The sequence below is a fragment of the Hirundo rustica genome, chromosome 22 (genome assembly GCF_015227805.2).
Source record: "Hirundo rustica isolate bHirRus1 chromosome 22, bHirRus1.pri.v3, whole genome shotgun sequence".
In the NCBI taxonomy this organism is placed as follows: Eukaryota; Metazoa; Chordata; class Aves; order Passeriformes; family Hirundinidae; genus Hirundo; species Hirundo rustica.
The window spans coordinates 5,427,595-5,450,861 of NC_053471.1; the positions used below are offsets into that span (position 1 = coordinate 5,427,595).

The following is a 23,267-nucleotide window of genomic DNA, read 5'->3' on the forward strand; positions in this document are numbered from 1 at the left end:
ATCATCAGAGGCTGTTTGAAATTAAGGCTGAGAGGTAAGAACTATGTTCTTCAACCCTGCTAGATATTAATAGAGACAATTTGCTAATTGCTTCCTGCTCAGTGGAAATGCCTCCTGCTGGAAAGAAGGTTTGGGGTGTAGGTGGAGGCTGAGCAGAGCTTCTGGATCAGGCACATTTGTGCAAGTTGTCAAACAACAGCATTTTTGTGACATTACCTTTTTTTTTGTTATTTCTAGGAACCAAGAGACCCAGTAGGGGGGGAAAAAAAAGGAAAAAAAAAAAAAAAAGCAGAATGTTTTTATGCTCTTTTCTCAAGTTCCTACCAACATTTCTCTTTGTTTTCTTCCTTGGGAGAAAGGAAGCACAACCTGCCTTACAGTGCTGAGCTACAGCGTTCTGCTCATGGTGTCAGGGAGGAAATGTTTAAAAGGAACCTAAAACTCTTGTGTTTCTCCTGTCACTGCAGTCTGTGGAGGGAAGAGCTGTCAAAGCCCAGGACACTCATCCCAACACCTAAGCAGAGCTCCCAAGGTCGCTGCTGAACTTGCCCAGCTCAGAGCTGCTGTTTTAACTGCAGCCTTTTTATAAATAGGACAGGCTCAGCTGCTTAGCAGTCTTATCTCCACCAATTACCAGGGATAAGAGCTCCTCGTGCTGCGCAGTTCAGGCCTCTTACAAAATGTTGAGCAACCGCTGTGGGAAGAACAACCTGCCCCTTGAAGGGTTTATTTTTGAGCAGCCAGTGTAAATGGTCGTGGCTGTCGTGGGGATCTATCACCTTCACCCTGGTGACTTCGGAAAAGTCCATCCCAAGAGCTCCCCTGTCAGTGAGCGGTGGCTGGCAGAGCTTCCGTGTCTGAGCATCTCTCCTGGGATGGTTTTTCACTTCAGGTTTCAGGGCAATGCTTTGACTCCCTAAAGCTGAATTGCTGCCTAGTGTCGTGTTCTGGTGTCCCTTTACACTTTGGGAATCCCTTTCAGCACATTAAAGACATTCAAGGCTCTGGGGTATCTTTAACCCCACAGAGCTGGGTATTGTTGCCTTAATTCCTTGCACACTGGCCTCTGGAATGAAGGGCTAAAAAGAAACTTTGGCTCAAAATCCTGTACTTTCAAGAGTGGTGTAACATGGTCAGTGGTATTTTCCCGTATCTAGCAACTGCTTCCTGTTTTTCAAATTTGTTTCAGTTTTTACTGACCATCAGTTATTTACAGCTCCCCTGTTCCCCAAAAACAAATTACTACATAAAGGAAAAAGAAGAAGAAAAAAATCCCCGAGTGCCACATGCTGGTGTGGTGTAACTTGCTCTTACTGTGTGGGTTTATCCTGGTGTGATTTATCCAATGAGCTTCGTGCGTGAGTGTGGCCTCCTTAAAGCAGAAGACGCAATTTTGAAATTACAAAACCTGATAGGTTTGGTAACTGAAGAATTGTTTTCTTGCTGGCATCCATCCAGCTCCTACCTCTGTTGAAGTTGTGACAAAGCCCCTGGTGATTTTGAGGTACCAAAACCTTTCGGGTTTTTTCAGTTCAAGTAGAGACTGGAAAATGTGGGGGTTTTTTGGGGTTTGGTTTTTTTATATTTCACCACTTTATGACTGTACTTGAGATGGAGTGATCCTCACAAAGTGGTGTGGGCTGTCAAAGAGTTTTTTACCAGATGATGAAAGGCCAGATTAAGGTAAAAGTTCGTGACAGGCGTTGTGGGGAGATGTGAGCAGGGTGTGAGGGGAGCATGTGCCAGCAGCCACACCCTCTGCAAAAGGCGTGGTGTGAGCTGGAGGGCAAAAAAGCAGGCGGAGAGGAGAGGATGGTGCAGTCTGTGCCTGAGCTGAGAGGGCACGGCGGAGGTGAGGTGGCTGGGGACGTGGGATGGTTGGAGGGATGGGATGGTGGGAGATGTGGGATGGTGGAGGGAAGGTGTCTGTAAGGATGGGATGACTGGAGGTGGGAGCTGTGGGATGGTTGGAGGGTGGGAGACGGGATGTTTGGAGCTTTCAGATGGTTGGAGGTAGGAAGTGTGGGGTTGCTGCAGGGGTGGGATGGTAGGATGGCTGGAGGTGAGAGGCGTGGGATGGCTGGAGAGGAGGGATGGCTACAGATGTGAAATGGTTGGGGTGTGAGGAGGGCGTGGGGTGGTGTGAGGGATGGTGAGAGGGATGTGATGGCTGGAATTTGGAGGTGTATAGGGTGCTGTGAAGGGTGCGGGATGGCTGGAGTTTGGAAGTGTGATGGTTCGGGGTGTGTGGGCTGGTGTGAGGGGTGACGGATGGCTCGAATTTGGAGGTGTAGGGTGGTGTGAAGGTGTGGGATGGTCGGAGGGATCAGACGGCCGGAATTTGGAGGCGTAGGGTGCTGTGAGGGGTGTGGGCTGGCTGAACGTGTCCGATACCCACAGGCACCTCTAACGCGACTATAACCCAATGCGATGCCAGCCACTCAAGCTGTCTCTACACACGCACAGCCCACCCATCTCCCCGGCGTCGTACCCGTGGCTAATTACCGCTAATTAGCGCTAATCACCCCGCGGGCCGAGGCGGCCCCGCGCAGCCGCACCGACCGCGCCTGCGCGCGGGGCCCGCGGCCGAACCGCGCCTGCGCGGGGGGCGGCGGGGAGGGGACGATGGAGGCGCGCAGAGCCCGCCGGCCCCGCGCCCCTCACAGCGCCCGGCACCGCCTGCAGCGCCGCGGGGCTCGGCCCTGAGCGACGCCGTGAGTCGGGGCACGGGGGAGCCGCGCAGGGCAGCGCGGCGGGGCCGGGCGGCCCTCAGGGGGGAGCGGTGCGCGTCTCTGTCCGCGGTGCGCGTCTCTGTCCGCGGTGCGTGTCTCTCTGTCCCCCCCCGGCGCGTGTCCCTGTGTCCCCTGTCCCCTTGGGCCGCAGTCCCGAGTGGCCGCATTCCCTCCGGGGCTGGCTCCCTCCCGGGCAGCCCCGAGGCCGGAGAGCTCTTCCCGCGGCGATGGACAGCGGGCCAGCGCCGCTGTTTGCCCCGCTGAGGGCCCGGCCCTGGCTTTGGGCGCTTCGTGCCCCGTCCGCGTTGGGGTCAGGGTTAACAGATGGGCTTGTTTTTGCCCGGGCCCTGCGCACGTGATGGTCAAACTGCCTGGGTTTTTGGTGGAAATAGCATTTGGGTGTGTAATCAAAAGCTAAAATTGTAACTGCTGTTAGACTTCTGGGTTTTAATAGGGGCTTTGGTTTACTGCAGGCGCGCTGGATTATGAAGTTCTAAGCTAAAACAAAGCTTTGTCTGTCTGACGGGGTTGTTCCTTCTTTTTCTGTGTGTGTGTGAGAGGGGGTTTAGTGCCTTCGGGATGGAGTCATAGGCTTGTAACCTCTGCTGGAGTGCTTTATTCAGCAAAATATAACAAAAGAAAGCTCCACAGAGCAGAGTGATCAGGCACACAGTGCTCTGTAGCAATGGGACAAGAGGTACAGTTTTGGATAGAACATTGTCCTCTTATGCCCCAAGAGAAAGTCGATAATAAAATACAAAAAGAGTTTTGAATTGCTGGTACAATTTGTAAGAAATCAGTACAAACTCTGCAGCCTTGGAAGGGGGTTAAAGCAGTGTGAGGACTTTGTCAGGATGGACCCTGCAGTAATCCTTTAACCAGGATGATTTAAAGCAGGGCATTTAGGAGGAAAAGTTTGTTATGATAGAGCAGCTTACAAGCATGGTCGTTGTAAAATAAAATTAAATCCCTCGGTGATTTGCAGCCTTGCAGTACCTTTGGGGGATGTCATGGGATTGTGTAAAGGTGGCTTGATTAAACCTTTGGGAAGTACTGGTTCAGGGGAACATTCAGTGAAATTTGAAATGGAAAACTGCAGTAAAACTGGAGTTGGATTTGTGTGAGAGGTGATTCACCTGGCTGCTGTGTCACCATCACAGATATTTATTGTTAGATGTTGACACTTTCTCAGTTATCCTTCATTCTGCAGTGCTGGACATTTAAATACTTGTTTTTCTTGTGCTGTTTTTATTTTGGACATGATTTAAAACAGAGCAGCCTTTTCATTAGTTTGTTACCATGTGCTTAAAAGTTTTTTGGATCCAGTCCTGGAAGCTGTTCAGTGGCAGTTTTGTCTTATGTCAAGTCTGCTTATTCAATAAAGGTCTTGTGAGGGAATGTTAATTAAACAGTACATGGTGTAAGCTGTAGTTAAAACATCCTGAATTGGAAAGTATTACATGGAGGGAATATCAAGTTCTTAGGCTGTATTTAGCAGGTCTGTGCACTTCTTACTTCCAGTTTTGTGCTAATCTGATTTTCTTTACTGTCAGCACCTGTCAGATGAACATTCCTCGGTCAAAGTCACATGGAGACACATCTTGCTTATTACATAAATTATTGTTCTCTACCTCCCTTGCTCAGCTAAGGGGCACAAAATTTATATATCAGCTCCAATCATCTAAAAATAAAGGTACATTTTGCTAATCTTAGCTGGACAAAATTGCAAGTCTGTTGCAATGGCTGTTTCCCAAGCCGAGGCTGGTTACAGGTGACACAGGGTGAGTAACTCCCAGCTAAACATTGATACCTTTCAAGGGCAGGATGCTATAAATCATTAATGCCTGGCAGTAATTGCGCCTCTTTGGAGTGGTGCTCTCCTCAGGTAAGCCTAAGCTACAGCAGGAGCAAAAGCACTTTCTAATTTGATTCATTGTGGCGCTGTCTAATTTAGTAATGAGTCTAAAATTACAGCTGCATTTTTCTTGAAGGTTTTGTCGTCTGCAAGTTGGGGTTCTGGTGAAGTTCTGTGGTTTGCCATTCTCTGGGGTCTTTCCCCCCCCCCAAATATCCACATTGTGTGATGATTTCCCTGAGCCACAGTCCATTTTAATGGTCGCACCAATGTTTAGCTCCTCTCTCTGCAGGATGAGGTGGGAGCTTCATCCAAAGTGATGAAACCGTTGGGAAAAACATCTGCAAATTTCTACTGGACCAACATTTCCTCCCCCCCACTCAGTGTTGGAATGACTTGAGGAATGTGCTGTTCCTCTGGGCTGCACTCACATGGATACTATTTGTTTATGGTTTAGTGTTTGTTCATACTCTGAAAGTTGGTTTCTATTTTTGTTCTGATAAGGCTTCTTCTCCGCTTGCTTCAAGTAATGATGAGAAGTTGCCCACAAGATCCCTAGAACTTCTGCAGTTATTTCAAGTTTGGGTTTTGTTTTGGTTTTGGTGTTGGTTTTTTTTTATTCTTTTTACTTCTGCAAAGCTGTGCTCTGACCAGCTGTTTGTCTTTCATTTGTGCTGGTTGTTCGTGGAACTGAAATATTGCACATTTGTCCTGATTTTGTCCTGTTTGTTTTGGATCATCTCCCCAGTTTGTCAAAAATGAGTTAAGGACTTGAGTATTGTCCTCTAGCTTGTTTTTGTCTCTGCTCAGCTTGATATTAACCTCTTTTTTAAAAAAAAAAAGCTTAGGCTTATTAAGGTTACTTCTCATGCATTATCTGACAGGTTTGGGTTTTGTTTTTTTTTTTCTCTTAGAGTATTCTATTTCATCTGTTCAATATATGTATCACCTCATAGGAGACTTTACAGTTCTTTTTTTTCCCAAGCCTTGATTCCTTGGCACATATTTAAAGCTTTTCTTTCTTTTCAATATCTAAAAGAAATTAATTTTATCTCTTACGTAACTGAAGACACGAATCTGTGCTGGTATTGAAACAACTTTGTACTGAGCCTCTTCTCAGTCTGGGAACACAGTGGTCATTTTTAATTCCAGGAACTTCTGATTGCCTTGAAGAACTTCCCAGATTCTTTGGAGAGGTCTTTATTAGTGTGGGTGAACTCTGTGTTTAGTGTAACATGCTCCTCCAGGTTTTCTTGCAGGGACTCTAAAGCACTTTAATTGCTGAAAAACAATTATAAAAACCACTGGGAAAACTCCCCCTTGGTCAGGAGCTGCAGAAAGCAGGGAAATGGCTCAAAGCACTGGCTCATCTCTGCAGCAGCGCTCATCTTCTGCACGATTCCAGGAGTTTCTTGATGTTAAACACAGCTCCAGTAATGTTTTGATGTTCAGCATGTTATCTGCTGAGAGAGGAGGGATTGTCTTAGCAAAGCGGCTGTTTTCCTTTGAGCCAGCTGAAGCCGTAATTCGGATTTAAAGGAAAGCTCCGTTACCTTTGCGGATACTGAGATTTTTTTTTTGCCTCTCCCTCTCCACCGCAGGGATTGAATTTCTCTCTGGCTGAGGTTCCTTCAGTTCCAGCATGGAGATGAGTCGGGAGAAGCTGTGTGCCAGCAAGGCTGATGGGAGCTCAGACTCTGCCTACCACTGCTCCGCGTGTCACGGCGACGAGGAGTGGGGCAGCACGAGCCGGGGGAGAGCCAAGTCACGGAGCTTGTCGGCTTCACCAGCCCTTGGAAGCACCAAAGAATTCAGGTGAGGGCCCTGCTTCTTCCCCTTGTTGCTGTAATATATGAAGTTAACTGGATTTTAATATTTTCTTTTTAATATGACCGTGAGGGATTCTTAAGATGCTCCTCGGCAGGTTCCAAACGAAGGTGGGGAGTTGAAGGTGGGGTGTTGATCAAGAGCAGACTCAGAATCAGTTTCACAGCTTGTCAAAACAGGTGTCTGCAGAGCTCAAAGTCTCCAAAAAACCAATCAGTCGACAGTAGGGACGGTTCTTCAGACTTTTACAAAAGCTTAAGCCAGAGCTTTACTTCTGTATGTTAAAAACCCGTGTGTCAGGTTATGTATGAGGCAGCAAAAAGTTGTGTTTGCAGACGGTTTCAGAGCACTGAGAAACACCCATTCTTTATTTGGACCAAAGTTCTGATCTCATTGCAAGGCTCCTGTCATGTGGACAGGGTTGGGTAGAACTTTTGATTTGGTGATCTTTGGACCTGCTGTAAATATTGAACAGCGGGCAGGGGCAGCGCCGTGTCTTGATCTTGTGGCAGGCACAGCAGGACTTCACCTTCCTTGTGCTGTGGCTGTCCCTAAATCATGGGCAGAGCCACGAGGAAGCTGCTCAGCAGATGGAATTGCTGTTCAGAGCTCCTGCTTTGCTGGTAGGAATGTTCTTGTGAGGCAAGAGCACACACGGGTGAGGCTGAGGAGCACAGGGGGTGGCTTTGTGGTGGAGGGAGGCAAACTGAAAGCCTTAGGAAAATAACTGCTCTGTGTTTGTAGCTCAGTGTATTTGATGCTTCTGGGAAGTGTTTTCTGAGGGCTGTGCTCTGTGGTAGCTCCGGTGATGTGTGTATGGTCAAAATGTAAGATTTGATATTTAAATGGAGCTGTAAAACTGGTGGTTTTCTCTTCTCTATCAAACCTTTCAGTCAATCTGCTTAGAAGACCGTGTGGTCTAAATTTTACGTGTATTATTTTCTAGCTAAACAGCTGCTTTTTCAACCAGAAGGGCTCTGTCCGTTGTGGGTTTGAATCAGGGTAATTGCTTCTGAGATTTTCCTTCATTAGGATTATTGTTCTGCAGTCATTCACTGGCTGTCTTCACTTCAGAGCTAAATTGTCTCAAGGCATTTTGCAGGCTGTCAGGAAGTGCTGCTCTCAGGCTTCCTCTGTGCTGTTCAGCTCCAGGTAGCTGCCCAGCTGCTGGGAACTGATAAGTAAATTTCCCTAAAAGATGAATAATTTCCAGGACACTGCTGCTCGTTCTTAGCAAAAGCAGCCTGACTATGAATAACTTGAAATTCTGTTATTGAGCTCTAATAAAACCAAGTGAAATCTCAGGGAAAATTTACAGCAGTTATTAAATAAGGCTTGCAGAGGAAACTTTTTGGAATGTCACGAAGCTCAGGCGTGGATATTTAATGCCTCATGTGGGAACAGAATTTGGTCAGTTACCGGGAGTGGCATCAAATAATGACCTGTGTTGGGAGAAAGCAAAAATTGCAGTTAACTGGGAGAAGCTGGAGTTTAGCAAGGAGTGGGAGGTGATGCTGCCAGGGTGTTATTTCACCATCCTAATGCCAAGGGTAATTGTGCACAAGCAGATAGGGACTTATCAACCTTTTGCCCATATTGACGCATTAATCTCTTGTTATGTCGGTTCTTGCTCATTTTTCTGTTTTAAATAAATAAGATAAACTTTCTAAAACATTTAGTAATGCTCTTTATCTGTCTTGGTCAGTCGTGCCTGGACTTAGAGATGGAAAAGAAATTATTCTGGTTTTGTTATTGGAATTCAGCTCTTAGACCGGCATATTTTATTAGGCAAGGAAACAAATAAGATGTTGCTGTTGTTCCTTAATTATTTGTTTAACCTGTGATCTGGTTTTGATTTTTATTAGATTTCTGAGGGTTTTTTTAGCTCTGGGAGTGAGTCATCAGGCTGGTCTGAGCTACTTTGTAACACACAATAGAAGGCACCAGCAGTGATGATTGTTAGGAGCAAGATGTAATTGAATTAAGCCCAGGAAAGAAATGTTTCCCCCTTCTTATAATGCAATAATTCTAATAGTCACATAATGCTTCAACAATTCCATGACTTGGGCAGGTCTTGCTCCCAGTTCCAGCTTTGCTGGAGCAGTTTGGGAGGGAGGTGAGGCAGGAGAGTTCTGACTTTCTCCAGATAATCTCATCCTAGAGCCAGGAATAACCCTGTGTCCTGGTGGATTCAATTTTGAGGATAAATGACACCTCAGAGCCCCTGTTCATGTGATGACAGAGACTGTATTAGAGAAATACGTGGGGGGAAATAGCAATTTCTTTTCAGCCTGTTCAAAATTGCAGCCTGATACTGCAGATACAAATCTCCATGTGCCTTAGAGTTGAAAAATTTGTTTGATTAATTTGTTAAGGGTGTTTAAATGACTGTGACCCACATCACTGTGACTTGACCATGCCAAAAACATCTGAAGGTGTTGGAGAGCTCCTTGTAAATGTTTGTCAAGTCACACACTGGGAATCCCAATGTCTGTACATCACTGCCCTCAGTGAGGGGAAGAGCACTCACCGAGCTGTTTTTGCTGTATTTATACCAGGTTCAGTCAGTCTAAAAAATGTGCTTTTTGATAAGTCATAGTGCTTTGAGAAACACAGAATAAAAGTGTTGTTCTCGTTCCTGCAGCAGTGAAACTGGTGTCACTTAGGAGCTGATGCAGCCACTGGAAATGTGAGAGCTAATGTGTAAAATTACCCTGCCTGGGAAGCGCTCACGTAGGTCTGAGAGATGCACTTTGCCCTGTATTGCTTTTGTGCAGCTGGTTCAAAGGAGGGCTTGGTGTTTGAGCAGCCAGACAGACTCAGTTTGTCAGCACATCTCTCTGACTCCCTGATTATTTTCTCTGCCTTCAGGAGAACACGTTCCTTGCATGGACCATGCCCAGTGACCACGTTTGGACCAAAGGCCTGCATGCTGCAGAATCCTAAAACGATTATGTGAGTACTCATCCCACCAGTGGCACTTTGCTCCTTCTGTGGCCAGGAAAACCACTTTGCCTTTCACTGGTTCCACTTTTTTCACTCCCCCTAATCAGCCCTGTCTGTATTTTACCTGATATTTAGAAGTTTTCACATTGATTGTCATCCTGGGGTCAGCTTTGCCAAGTTGGCATGGTCTACAGTCCATAGCTTGGTGTCTAAAATGGCAACTCTCATATTTCCAACTCAATAAAAATTCTTCTGGGCACCACAAGGGGAGGAAGAGGAACTGTTCTGTGTGCTGTGAAATGTGAGGGAAAACTCCCTCCCTCGGTGATGAGGTTTGAATTTGTACTTTGAATTTTGGTGTTTGGTCTCTGGCACTTTCAGTTAAAGCAAGTTTGCTTTTAGACTGTTGGTAAATGTGGAAATAAGGGCTGGCTTCTGCTTAGTGGGTAAATAAACATTTTAACTTTGTAGGTTGGGTGGCAGAAAGTGTTGTGTTATATACTTAATAAATGGGGTCTTGACTTGGCCTGGTGAGGAATTCCAGGGTTTAATCGAGGTAGTGCTCCCTGGTTCTGGGGGTCCTGGCACAGAGAAGCTCTGGCTGCCCCACTTGGAAGCGTCCAAGACCAGGCTGGACATATCTTGGAGCCACCTGAGATGGTGGAAGGTGGGACTGGGTGGGCTTTAAGGCCCTTCCAACCCAAACCATTCCGTGATTTTTGCCCCTCTCGCAGTTAACTGTAAGATACTGCAGACTGTAACCTTCCTGGTGATATCCAACCCTTTTCTGGAAGAGTGTAGCGCCGATCCCTCCCCCTGGCAGCTCAGAGCTTCCTCATTCTCCCCTGGTGCTGTAAAGAGCCCTGGGGTGCAGCTGAAAGCCAGCCCAGATTGTGTTTACCCACCTGACCTGGGCAGTTGCTCCTCCCAGGGGCTGGCCCGGGCCGGGGATATAAAAACAGGGCCAGGATTGTACCAGGGAAAAGCTTGGGCAAGGCAGGGCCGGGAGCAGAGCTGCCCTCAGGCTGCTGAAGAAAAACAAATTGAAAAATTTCTTTTACTGCACACGAGGTTTTGTGGGTTTTAAAAACAAGCAAAACCTTGTTGGTGTTCTTTCCCCTCTGCTCTGGGTTATTTTGTTCAACTCTCCTCACTGGAGGGATTATTTTTAACAGAAAATCCTAGTTTTTATGTGCAGGCTCTTAGTTAGGGAAGGCTGGGTGTCTTTTTTTCAAGCTCTAGAACTTGCAAACCTGCTTTTTGATGAGCAGATGCATTGAATGAACACTCAGTGAAAAAAGGATCAGGGGCTTGTGCCCTTGAGAGAAGGGGAAATCAAATACCTGTGTATTTTTCTTGAAATGGGTTTTTCTTTATGAAACCTTGCCTCAAAGATCTGGAATACAAATTTTACACAGGATTTTTTTGTAAAGCCTCCCAACTTTTTATCGGGACTGACTGAAATCTTCAACAGAAGGAAAAAAAAAAAAACATTTTTCAGGGAAAAATGTATTCTTCTGAGGTTGCAGTTATTAATAAGTGATAAAAGCCTCAGCCTTTTATTTTATTTGGAGCTGCTGCATTTGCCTGAGCCCTGGAAAGAAACATGAAGATCTTAAAGCAAGTTATGAATAACTTTTCATTCAGTAGGACTGCATGGAATTGGTGAGTACAGCTGAAACAGGCAGACTGGCTTTTTTGAATGAAGTTGGTGCTAATTCTGGGTTTATTTCGTCCCTAGTTCTTGTCAACATTATTGACAGCAGAGCCCTGCCTTAACCTTTAGTTTCTGCTGTATCTCAAATGTGAGCACTGAAATAAAATTAATTTTAAATTTACATGAAGCTGGTTGACTTAGAATATTAGAGAGGGGGGGGGAAAAAAGTACTCTGTGACTTTTTCAGATCCTCTAATTGAATGTTTCTGCTTTGAGTCAGCACCAAAACAGGAAGGAAGCAGCACTGTGGTGTCAGTCAGTTGAGGAACTTGAGCTGAGAGTTTTTGTGGTGCTTCTGTTCAGGTCCCTATCGGCACAAGGCAGCAGGGACCAGAATTATTAATTCTGGGTTATCACCTGCACATAGCAGAGCTCAGCACCAGCACTGCAATGTGAATTATTGCCTTTCCCCCAGCACCAGCACTGCAATGTGAATTATTGCCTTTCCCTCAGCACTGCAATGTGAATTATTGCCTTTCCCCCAGCACTGCAATGTGAATTATTGCCTTTCCCCCAGCACTGCAATGTGAATTATTGCCTTTCCCCCAGCACTGCAGTGTGAATTATTGCCTTTCCCTCAGCACTGCAATGTGAATTATTGCCTTGCCCTCAGCATCAGCACTGCAATGTGAATTATTGCCTTTCCCCCAGCACCAGCACTGCAATGTGAATTATTGCCTTGCCCTCAGCACTGCAATGTGCATTATTGCCTTGCCCTCAGCATCAGCACTGCAATGTGAATTATTGCCTTTCCCCCAGCACCAGCACTGCAATGTGAATTATTGCCTTGCCCTCAGCACTGCAATGTGCATTATTGCCTTTCCCTCAGCACTGCAATGGGAATTATTGCCTTTCCCTCAGCACTGCAATGGGAATTATTGCCTTTCCCTCAGCACTGCAATGGGAATTATTGCCTTTCCCTCAGCACCAGCACTGCAATGTGAATTATTGCCTTTCCCTCAGCGCTGCAATGTGAATTATTGCCTTTCCCTCAGCACTGCAATGTGAATTATTGCCTTTCCCTCAGCACTGCAATGTGAATTATTGCCTTTCCCCCAGCACTGCAGTGTGAATTATTGCCTTTCCCCCAGCACCAGCACTGCAGTGTGAATTATTGCCTTTCCCTCAGCACCAGCACTGCAATGTGAATTATTGCCTTTCCCCCAGCACTGCAATGTGAATTATTGCCTTTCCCCCAGCACTGCAGTGTGAATTATTGCCTTTCCCCCAGCACCAGCACTGCAATGTGAATTATTGCCTTTCCCTCAGCACTGCAATGTGAATTATTGCCTTTCCCCCAGCACCAGCACTGCAATGTGAATTATTGCCTTTCCCTCAGCACTGCAATGTGAATTATTGCCTTTCCCTCAGCACTGCAATGTGAATTATTGCCTTTCCCCCAGCACCAGCACTGCAATGTGCATTATTGCCTTTCCCTCAGCACTGCAATGTGAATTATTGCCTTTCCCTCAGCACCAGCACTGCAATGTGAATTACTGCCTTTCCCTCAGCACTGCAATATGAATTGTTGCCTTTCCCTGCCTGGTGTCTAGGGCTATGTTCTCCACACTGGAGGTTGTGTTTTGACCAGGTCACAAAGGTGTCACACCAAACCGTGGTGATGTTTGGGATCCTTTTGTCCCCCAGGCACATTCAGGATCCAGCAAGCCAGCGGTTGACATGGAACAAACCTCCCAAGAGTGTCCTTGTGATTAAGAAGATCCGTGATGCCAGTCTGCTGCAGCCCTTCAAAGAGCTCTGTGTGTACCTCACTGAGGTGAGAAAATAGGAATTACACCTCAGCTCTCTCCAGCTGCTCCTTCTGTGCAGGATTTGTGCAAACAAATCTTTATACCCGCTGCATGTGCTAAAACTTGTTGCAGAAGTTAAGATCAGTATGAAGCTCAAAACTAAAACTATGAAGGTGAAAACTTCCGTTCTGTTTGCAGTTCTAAATTACAGGAATGGGATAGAAAAAGCTTAAACCTCCAAGCCTTGAGCAAACACAGCAACGTTGCTGTATCATGTAATCTATCTGCCAGGCTTTAATTTCTTAAATGGTCTGTGCATGCTGCAAAATTCTCCTTAGGATCAGACCACACATCAAAAACACCCAGCAGATGCAGAACACTACTGTAAATATTATTTAATACGTTTTAAATTAATGGAAATTATGGAGAGAGTTGAGTGTGTTGTTAGGTCCCTCACAAGGTTATTTTCTCTCTCTTCAGGAGAACAACATGATAGTGTATGTAGAAAAAAAGGTGTTGGAAGACCCTGCTATAGCTAATGATGAGAATTTTGGACCAGTGAAGAAGAAATTTTGCACCTTCAGAGAAGGTATGGAAAAGATTTCTTGAAAAGACAGTCGGAGTGTATTTTTGGGGGTTTTTTTGTCTTTTTTTTTTTTTAATTGTTGGGTCAAATTTGTGAAACTTTTATGTCTTTTGCAGACAGTTGTTGTTACATCCTAGTTGTGCTTTTTTATATATTTGTGAGGGAACGCTTACACGCTGCAAATTGCAATTTTTCTTCCTATTTTTTGTTAGGCAATTAAGATTGTGGATACCATTTAATTGAAAACTTTTTATTTCAATGTTGCTCCCAGACTATGATGATATCTCCAATCAGATAGACTTTATCATATGCCTGGGAGGAGATGGGACCTTGCTTTATGCTTCTTCACTTTTCCAGGTTGGTTTTGATGGGAAACAGACCCATAAACCTTTTCTTTTAGAAGTATTTAAAAGTGCTTTTTCCCCCCCTTTTGTTGCTGAGTTCAGCATTTGTCTTTTGTTCTTCATTCCCTCTTCTGCCTTGTGATAAGAATGTCAAATGTGTTGTTTTTTATTAAACACAGTTGAAGTTTCATCAATAGTCACAATATTTACAGGCAAATAGTTGAAGTATGGATTGCTTTGACTGAGTAGCTTTAAAACTCTTTTCTTTATTGATAGGGTAGTGTACCTCCAGTTATGGCTTTTCATCTGGGATCCCTTGGATTTCTTACTCCATTTAATTTTGAGAATTTTCAGTCCCAAGTCACTCAGGTTATAGAAGGTAAATTTAAGGGGACAAGGTGTGGTGTTTGCTTGTTACTTTTTCTTAATCAATTCGGTTTTGGTTGGCCCTTAAGGTTTGAAACTTGAGAAATGTATCTTAAATTAGCAGAAGCTTTGCACTGCATTGAGCCATCCAGTGCTGCTCTCTGCACTGCTCTGTAAAGGAAAAGGGCTAAGAAATAACTTCATGGAGTAAATAAGTGTAAGAGAATGTAGAATTTATGTTAAATGACAGCTGCTAAGCATAGAAATAAAGTGCAGCGTTTAAATACTGAGAAGTCAGGCAAATATTTGAGGAAATAAATTCTTTGTTTCTTTAACATGAGATTATTTGAGTTGCATCCAAAGTAGATTCCTGAAAAGATGTGTAAAACTCTCGCTAGAATGTTACCTTTTAATACATGTTTCTAATGCTTTAATTTTCTTTAAGCTTAGCTTTTGTCTTACTGAAGGTCACATGAGCCCAACAGTGTTTTCCCATTTTAATCATGTCTGTATAAAATTTAAATTTCCTTTTTACATAATGAGAAAAGTGGGAAGGGAACTGGCTTGAAATTTGACTTGGATTTTTGCTCATTGCTTCTAAAAATCAGTTCTGAGCGTCAGCCAAGTGCAGCCAATTATGCTGTGAATGAAACTGGGCACGTTGAAAGCTCGGGAATAGATGGATGGCATTTCACAGGGCTGTTAGTCACTGCTGGGGTTATTTCCTGTGCCAGCATTCTCATTTCTGTGTGTTCTCCCCGTGTCTCCCCTCCAGGCAATGCAGCTCTCGTTCTCCGGAGCAGGCTCAAGGTGAAGGTGGTGAAGGAGCACAGGGAGAAAACCCCAGTGCAGAACGGGATAGAGGAGAACGGGGTCGTGCCTGCAAACCTGGAGAAAGAAGTGGGCAAGCAAATTATGCAATATCAGGTCAGAGGGCAAAACGAGCCAGAAGAACCAATCTGTTGTTTGTAATTTGTACTTGTTTTATTAAAACTCTCCCCCAGCAGTGTGGGGCTGGTTCTTGCTGCTCCAGCTCAGAGTGTGCTCTAAGTGCCGAGGAACTGCTGCACACGTTTCCTTTCTGCAGTCAGAAGTGCTAATCTCATACTTTGCCATAGAAATAATTTCACAGAATTGTTTAGGCTGGAGAATATCTCCAAGCTTGAGTGCAGCCTTCCTTCTATTTTGAAAACAAAGCAGTAGTTCTAAAGTCAGACACACCAAACACTTTTATAAAAGACAAGAAAAACCCTGCACATTGTTAGTGACCAGCTCCTGGGACTAATTCTTCACATCTCAAAACTTCAGCTGGCACTCATTAGGACAGAAGTGTAAAGAGACTTTAATTTGCAGGTACTAAATCAGCACAATTTTTTAGGAGATCTAGAAAGCATGTTCTGGTTTTGACAATTATTTTATTGCCGAGGCAGCAGCAGGCTGTGGGGTAATGCTTGGTGTCGTGGCAGGTCCTCAATGAAGTTGTGGTGGATCGTGGCCCTTCCTCCTACCTGTCCAACGTGGATGTGTTTCTGGATGGGCACCTGATAACCACGGTGCAAGGAGATGGTGAGTGCTGCTGGGCTCTCCTGGGGGATTTTCTCTCATGGAAACAGAGCTCCGGTTCACTGCTGACAGCAAACACGAGTGTGCGAAGAATGGGTGTGTGCATTCCCACAGTGAAGCTTTAGGTGCTGAAAGATTTTGTTTGTGGGCATGCAAGGGCAAGTAGCTCTTTTTTGGGGTATTATATTTCAGGCTAAGGGTAAGAAATAGCTCAGAGAAGATTGGCCTGGATATCTGGGATTTGCTGAAGGCAAACAATCTCAGCTCCTGAACGTCAGGAGTTAATCTTTAAAGCTCTTACCCTTTAAGAAAAAAATGAAAGTCACTATTACAAAATTGTGTAACCTGGCTTTGTGCAACTTCTGAAACCACGTGGCAGGGTCAGGGGGGAGTTTGTCACTTTGTGTGTGTTGGGCTGCAGTTGAGCTGTGAAATCCAACAGGAGAGCTTCCCTTTGCTGGCATGGGATGTGTTGGTGTCCCCAGGAGCAATCCCTGGTTTTAGAGCTGCTGGCCCTGTGTGTTTGCTGTCCCCAGGGGTGGCACTTGGTGCTGCTGGCCCTGTGTGGTTGCTGTCCCCAGGGAGGGTGGCACTTGGTGCTGCTGGCCCTGTGTGGTTGCTGTCCCCAGGGAGGGTGGCACTTGGTGCTGATGACCCTGTGTGGTTGCTGTCCCCAGTGAGGGTGGCACTTGGTGCTGATGGCCCTGTGTGGTTGCTGTCCCCAGGGAGGGTGGCACTTGGTGCTGCTGGCCCTGTGTGGTTGCTGTCCCCAGGGAGGGTGGCACTTGGTGCTGATGACCCTGTGTGGTTGCTGTCCCCAGGGAGGGTGGCACTTGGTGCTGCTGGCCCTGTGTGGTTGCTGTCCCCAGGGAGGGTGGCACTTGGTGCTGATGACCCTGTGTGGTTGCTGTCCCCAGTGAGGGTGGCACTTGGTGCTGATGGCCCTGTGTGGTTGCTGTCCCCAGGGAGGGTGGCACTTGGTGCTGCTGGCCCTGTGTGGTTGCTGTCCCCAGGGAGGGTGGCACTTGGTGCTGATGACCCTGTGTGGTTGCTGTCCCCAGGGAGGGTGGCACTTGGTGCTGATGGCCCTGTGTGGTTGCTGTCCCCAGGGAGGGTGGCACTTGGTGCTGCTGGCCCTGTGTGGTTGCTGTCCCCAGTGAGGGTGGCACTTGGTGCTGCTGGCCCTGTGTGGTTGCTGTCCCCAGGGAGGGTGGCACTTGGTGCTGATGGCCCTGTGTGGTTGCTGTCCCCAGGGAGGGTGGCACTCGGTGCTGCTGGCCCTGTGTGGTTGCTGTCCCCAGGGAGGGTGGCACTTGGTGCTGATGGCCCTGTGTGGTTGCTGTCCCCAGGGAGGGTGGCACTTGGTGCTGCTGGCCCTGTGTGGTTGCTGTCCCCAGGGAGGGTGGCACTTGGTGCTGATGGCCCTGTGTGGTTGCTGTCCCCAGTGAGGGTGGCACTTGGTGCTGATGGCCCTGTGTGGTTGCTGTCCCCAGGGAGGGTGGCACTCGGTGCTGATGGCCCTGTGTGGTTGCTGTCCCCAGTGAGGGTGGCACTTGGTGCTGCTGGCCCTGTGTGGTTGCTGTCCCCAGTGAGGGTGGCACTTGGTGCTGATGGCCCTGTCCTGTTTGCTGTCCCCAGGGGTGATCGTGTCCACGCCGACCGGCAGCACCGCGTACGCCGCTGCGGCCGGAGCCTCCATGATCCACCCCAACGTCCCTGCCATCATGATCACCCCCATCTGCCCCCACTCCCTGTCCTTCAGACCCATTGTGGTTCCTGCTGGAGTGGAACTCAAGGTTGGCTTCTGTAGTTTTATTTCTCCTCGTGGATTAAAAACCTCGGGAGCGGCCACAGGAGTGTGAGGAGGGTGGGAAGTGGCGTGTGGCTCCTGCGTCCTCTCACTTGGAGCAGGATCAGACCAAGTCTGGTTCAAGATTGTGGCTTGCTTTAGAAGAATTTACCCACCAGTGGAATACTTTACACTTTTCCTACTGGGTTGTAGCTCTGTAACGTTCTACAAAATGGGAATTCCTACACTGGCATTCTGAAAAATGTTCATGATCTTGGCTGAAGTGCCTGTAAATGATCAGTGCTGAAGGGAATCAAAAATTCTCCTTTCATGGAGAAATATTGCAGATCTTTAAGGATAAACTGATAGCATAATCTGCAACTCAGCATTTAGCTTTTGTTAATGTTGTCTTGCAGAAAAAAGGCATTTAATAGCCGAATATAAAATAGACTTGGTTAATGGGTATTTTGGACAAATACTCTTTGGAAGGAAGAACCCCTTTCTCCTTTTGTCTCTGTTACCAACCTGTTTAAGTAGGGAGGGAGCTGATTTGGGCTCCTAGGGATGTTAGAGGATTAGCATTGAGAAATGAGTGTCTTCTGGGCTTTTTGTTCCTGTTTTACCACATAAATTCATTGTTTATTCATGGCACTGCTCTCAGCCTACGCTTCCATGTCAGTGGGTGTTACTGGACAGGGGATAATTCTTTTAATAGGAATGTATGTTAAATAGGGGCCAAACTTCCTAAATTTGGCAGCTTTGGATTCATTATGTATTAAAATCTATGTGTTTTTCTAGATTACCTTCATTATTTTTCTTGAAAGAAACACTAAATCAGCTCCTGTAACTGAATTAAAGTTCCAGAAACTGAACAGGCTGGAACTGGAAGGACTGTGTGGGTTATGACCTTGTACTTAGAAAAAGGGGATTTAGTACATATAGAAAAATATGTTTGTAAACACAAAATTAAGGTTTGGAGCTTGAGTGGTGTTACTGCACTGCTGCCACAGACAGCTGAGGAGTGCCAGTGGAGTTCCAAAGGCTCAGTTCTGCACGCTGAGGGAGGATGGAGGAGGTGTTTGTTCCTTGCTTTGAATTTTGGTCCTGAAGTTCAGCTGATTCTTGTTTTTCAGATTATGCTCTCCCCAGATGCCAGGAACACGGCGTGGGTTTCGTTTGATGGAAGGAAGAGGCAGGAAATATGCCATGGAGACAGGTCAAACCTTTTTTTCTGATTGTATTATCTCTAAGTATAGAAAATCCTGATTCATGCAGCTCCCTCGTTCTCTAACATCTGCCAAAAAGGGTTTTGGCAGCGAAGGAAGAAGCTTTTATAAACCCTAACACCTCCTAGAGCACAAACTGCACTAAAAGGATGTAATTCCTAACTTGAGTTCTTTAGATCTTTCCATAAAAGCAAGTGAAATGTTCAGACTCAGTAAACATTGCATGCTTGGCAAGGAAAATGGGCACAGCTTTAGAAAACTCTGTAAATTTTAACTTCAAGATAAATCTTAGGAATTCTGAAAGATACAAACCAACAGGAGCTGCCTGTGAGCAGGAAAACTCCACGTGGATTAAACTGGGTTACCTGGGAGTGGTTGTGGTCACTTGAGGGAGCAGAAGGGTGTGAAGTCCCTCAGTTTTGTGTTCAGGATGTGCTGGAGGTGATGAAAGGCAGCTCTGGGAAGGAGATTGGCAGATTTGTTATTTAAGATGTCCTTTTTCCTCTTGGCCCATTCAAGTTGCCATGAAGGAAAACGTACAGCTGGTGCAACTCTCCATCCTGAGCAGGTTTTATTTCCTCTGAGATGGAATCATCTAGAAAGGAGTTCAGGAGCCCAGTAAAAATTCAAACACAAGGTTTGGCCCTTGGTTACACTCTGGAATCCTTGTGCTTGTTGCTTAAAACTTGGAACCTTGAGGCCAGGTGGTGCCTTGGGTTTCCTTTGTCCCTGTGTGGGTGACAGCAGAGGCTGCAGGATGCCATGGAGGGGTTCCCAGACGCGTCACACAGAGCGTCCCCAGAGCTGTGCTCGTTAAAGCCCAGGCGAGAGCAGCTCCAGTTGTGCCCGCTGCTCACGGACAGCCGTAGTCTGGCCGCGCTGCGCAGGGTGGGGACAGGCTGCGCTTTGTTCAGGTTGCTGCTGGCCCTGCCTGACTGCCCTGTGCCGTTGCAGCATCAGCATCACTACCTCTTGCTACCCCCTGCCCTCCATCTGCTTCCGCGACCCCGTGAGCGACTGGTTCGAGAGCCTGGCCGAGTGCCTGCACTGGAACGTCCGCAAGAAGCAGAACAACTTCACTGTGGAGGAAGAAGAGTTCTGAGCGGCCAGCGGGGCTGGTGGCAGTGCAGCGTGGCACAATCCCTCCCCTCTGCTTGGATTCTGGATTCTGCCTCGTGCTCGTGGTTCATGTCCCTCAGATGCCGTGGCTGGGGAGGGCCGTGCTCCTTCCTGCGTGCCCAGAGCGGGAGTGGAAGGTTCTGACGGTTCTAATCCGGTGGGAATTTCCTTCCAAACGAGCGGATTGTTCCTGACTGCTATCCAAAACCACATCTGCAGATTTGATTGTAACCTCTGACTTACCAGTTCCATGGTAGGCTGAATGTAGCTGCACCAGGGAAAAGTGGCATTAAAATCCCTTTCGTTTGATAGGTTTGTAACTCCCTTTAACACTACTAGGAACAGAAAGGCTCTGAGAAGTTTTCTTTAAACAACAACAAAAAGTTCCTCTTTGTTACCTTGAATACCCCTTGCCCAGAAAATACTTCATTGCGAGTGTGACACACTAAAGAAACACCCACAAAGGCTGTTTTTTTATTAAGAGATGGAATTAGTAATAAAAAGTATATATTTTTTATATATACCTTCCTCTCTCTTGTGCCCATTTCAGCAGTGGTTGACCCTTGGCTGTCAGCACTGTGGAAATACCCACAAGGAGCACAGATGAACATTAATTATTACAGGTTTCTCTGGGTTTGTAGCTGAGCTGATTCACAGCTCTGCACTTCCTCTTGGTGGGAATCATCCGTGTGTTGGTTTTTCTTGTTATTTTTGTTTGATTCCCTGGGATAAATGGTAGCATTAGAGACTATCATGTTAAAAAAAAAAAAAATTTCAAAGTGTTCAAGAAGAATCTGGACTTCAATTGCTACTGAATTCTAGTCCCACTGTTGTCGTGAAGAAAATAATCCTGTTCTAGATCCTGAATGCCCTCAACTTCCATGGATACCTTCCAACTCTTGGTGCTGAGTAATCCAGGATGGGATTCTGCGTTGGTGGGCTGGAGAAATGAGAGGACACATTCCCCGGAGTAGCAACGGTGCCTTCAGCACACTCAAGATATTCTAAGTCTCACATTTACTTTTTTTAAGATGCTTTCAAACATTTCTAACTTCTTCTCTCTGTACATATTTTATTGTATGTGCTTTTATGAAAGAACAATGACAAAAAAAAAAAACCCAACAGAGGAACTGGTTGGGGGGCAAAAAAATAAAAAAAGAAAAGGGTTTGTACTGTACTTTAACTGCAAAAGAGCAAACCCAAGGATAATGTTTACATTTATGTTCTCTGTGGTGCAGTCTCTTGATCATCTTATCCAAACTTCAGCATTTTCAAGTCTTGCTGCATCGCTCACTGAAGGAAGGGACAGGAGCTGTTAAATGCCTGTGGCAGGATCTTGCCAAGGAATGAATTTGCTGCCTGAGGTGAGATTTCCTTGGGAAAGGAGTGAGAATCTCTGCTGAGCTTTCTTCATGATTGTCTTACGTTGTTTCTGTGGTCCAAAGTGGAAATGGGAAATGGGTTCATTTCCAAACTCTGCCGGATCCCTTGTCCTCTGGTGGTTTCTATAATGTCTGTTCCCTTTTGGATGCTGCCCTGGGCTGAGTTCATGAATTGCAGGTGAGAGCACTTTTCCAGAAAAGAGAAGCAAACTCTTGGGTAACGATTCAAATCACTATGAAAGCATATTCATATAAATTAACACTTGGTTTGTACATTTTGTAAAATAGAATATTGGTTTGATTTGGTCAAAACCAGATGGATTTTGGGATATCTTGGAGAATATCCGGAGAGCTTTTTGGGATTTCTCTTTCACTTGAATCTGCAGTAATTGTTTTATCACTGTTTTGAAGCTGCTTACGGGTTTCCTCTGTGGAGTATTCAGTTATTTGATAACTGGCTACTTTTTGAACTAGAGAAGTGTCAGGCTTTTTTGCTTTTGAAACTATTTTATTTAAACATGCAATAATTGAGAGAAGGAACAGGGTATGGTGTCTAGAGGAACGTGTGGATGAGTGGAGAATGAGCAGTCCTAGGCACGCCGGGGAGTGGGAAATCATTTTGCAGAGGTGAAATGATTTATGAGCCTTATCTAGTATTTTTTTAAAGATAAAAACTATATTCAGCACTTTTTATTTATGCTTTTTATAATAGTAAAGCTATTCTTGACTAAATTTGCCGAACTTTTAATTTTCAGAGTGCACAGGTAATTAAATCTGTAATCAAAGTGTACTGAACTACTTTAGATCTACATTAGGGGTTGGCTTGAAATTTCTTCTTTCGATTTATCACCTGCTGCAGTTGCATTGCTGGCTCTGAGGCTGCTGCAGCTTTGTTTGTACGGAGCTGCTGCTGAGAAAAGAGATTTTCTGGGGGCTGCTGAGCCCAGGCAGAGCTGCAGGCCTGGCTCAGTGCCTTCAGTCCTGGCTTTTTCTCCAAAAGCTGCCTTGAGTCTCCCTGGCCCAGCTGCTTTTCACAGCTCAGGCTGTGTTAATACATCACAAAGTTTATCTGAGTGTACAAAGTCCCTTCCCAAGGCTTTTAATCTGCAAACTGCAGGAGAGCGAGGCTGGAGCAGCCCTGGAGTTCTGCATTTGAACTGCTCCAGGAGTGGGGGAGCTGAACCAGAAAAAAGCTGGAATGCACCTCACTTTATTGGCAATAAAACCTCATTTAGCCGATGTAGCTTATTCAGAGTAACTTGGTTAAACTGTGCTAAAAAATGGGGGTTTGCGGATTAAGAGTTTTTAATAAAGGGGTTTGTAAGTCACTGGCACCTACAAATGCTTTCATCTACAAAGGGCCAAAATGGAAGCTGGGAAATTAATTTGGTTTGTTGTTTTGTTTTTAAAGTTATCCTCTGGTAGAAATTGGAGAAGCTGTTACCAACTGTAGTATGGCATAAAGCAGCGTACTGAATTTTTAAAAGCTGAAAAAAATCCTGTTACATATTGTTAACACATTGAAAACTTGGTTTTAAATATTGTTGAGAAACAAAATATTTTTCAATCCTTTCAATAAAACCTTTTTGTAACGTTGGATTGGTCGATTTGCCCTTTCACTGGGGAGAATATAAAATTGTGAATTCCCAATCAGTTGCTTGGAATTGTGTGGGGTTTGACACTTGTGGGACAGTGGCTTCTGTTTTCTGGGAATACACCCAAGGCTTTTTTAAATGTCTGATACCAGGTTTTCCTCAAAAGTCTCAAAATAACTGCTGGATTTACTGTGCAAGTTGAAACAAATCTTGTGTACAACCAGCTGGGCTGCATTAAAAACTGTTTTTAAAGGCCCAGTAATAGAACTATGGGGAAAGAAATTGGTAAGGGCAGTGCTGGTCAAATAAGCTGATAATTTAATATCCAGGAAGTTGAGGATTAAAAATGGGGTTCATATGCTTGTGGCACGTTCTGACAAAGTTCCAGACACTTCTCCCATGGAACCTGAGATAAATGATGATGTTTAAGAGTCTTTTGATGTCATAATTAATCTATAACTCATTCCAA

General features: G+C 45.6%; 1 protein-coding gene across 2 annotated transcripts; it reads left to right on the top strand.

Annotated features, from left to right (window-relative positions):
- Positions 1–1,830: 1,830 nt before the first annotated feature.
- On the top strand, positions 1,831–22,806 carry NADK (NAD kinase). Of its 2 annotated transcripts, none has more exons than XM_040084466.2 (12): positions 1,831–1,852; positions 6,189–6,402; positions 9,286–9,369; positions 12,725–12,854; positions 13,309–13,417; positions 13,686–13,771; positions 14,035–14,137; positions 14,900–15,051; positions 15,591–15,690; positions 17,326–17,483; positions 18,610–18,692; positions 19,657–22,806. In XM_040084466.2, exons 2-12 carry the CDS (start codon positions 6,230–6,232, stop codon positions 19,802–19,804), a joined length of 1,326 nt encoding a protein of 441 aa, XP_039940400.1. In that variant the 5' UTR covers positions 1,831–1,852; positions 6,189–6,229; the 3' UTR covers positions 19,805–22,806. The 2 variants fall into 2 exon arrangements, with proteins under 2 accessions (XP_039940400.1, XP_039940399.1); XM_040084465.2 differs by lacking the exon at positions 1,831–1,852 and adding an exon at positions 2,621–2,714.
- The last annotated feature ends 461 nt before the right edge of the window (positions 22,807–23,267 follow it).

Coding starts and splice junctions, on each gene's coding strand:
- NADK (XM_040084466.2), top strand. CDS start 6,230: ATGGAGATGAGTCGGGAGAAGCTGTGTGCCAGCAAGGCTGATGGGAGC. Junction 13,772..14,034: donor ATGCTTCTTCACTTTTCCAG/GTTGGTTTTGAT, acceptor CTTTATTGATAG/GGTAGTGTACCTCCAGTTAT. Junction 17,484..18,609: donor CTGCTGGAGTGGAACTCAAG/GTTGGCTTCTGT, acceptor CTTGTTTTTCAG/ATTATGCTCTCCCCAGATGC.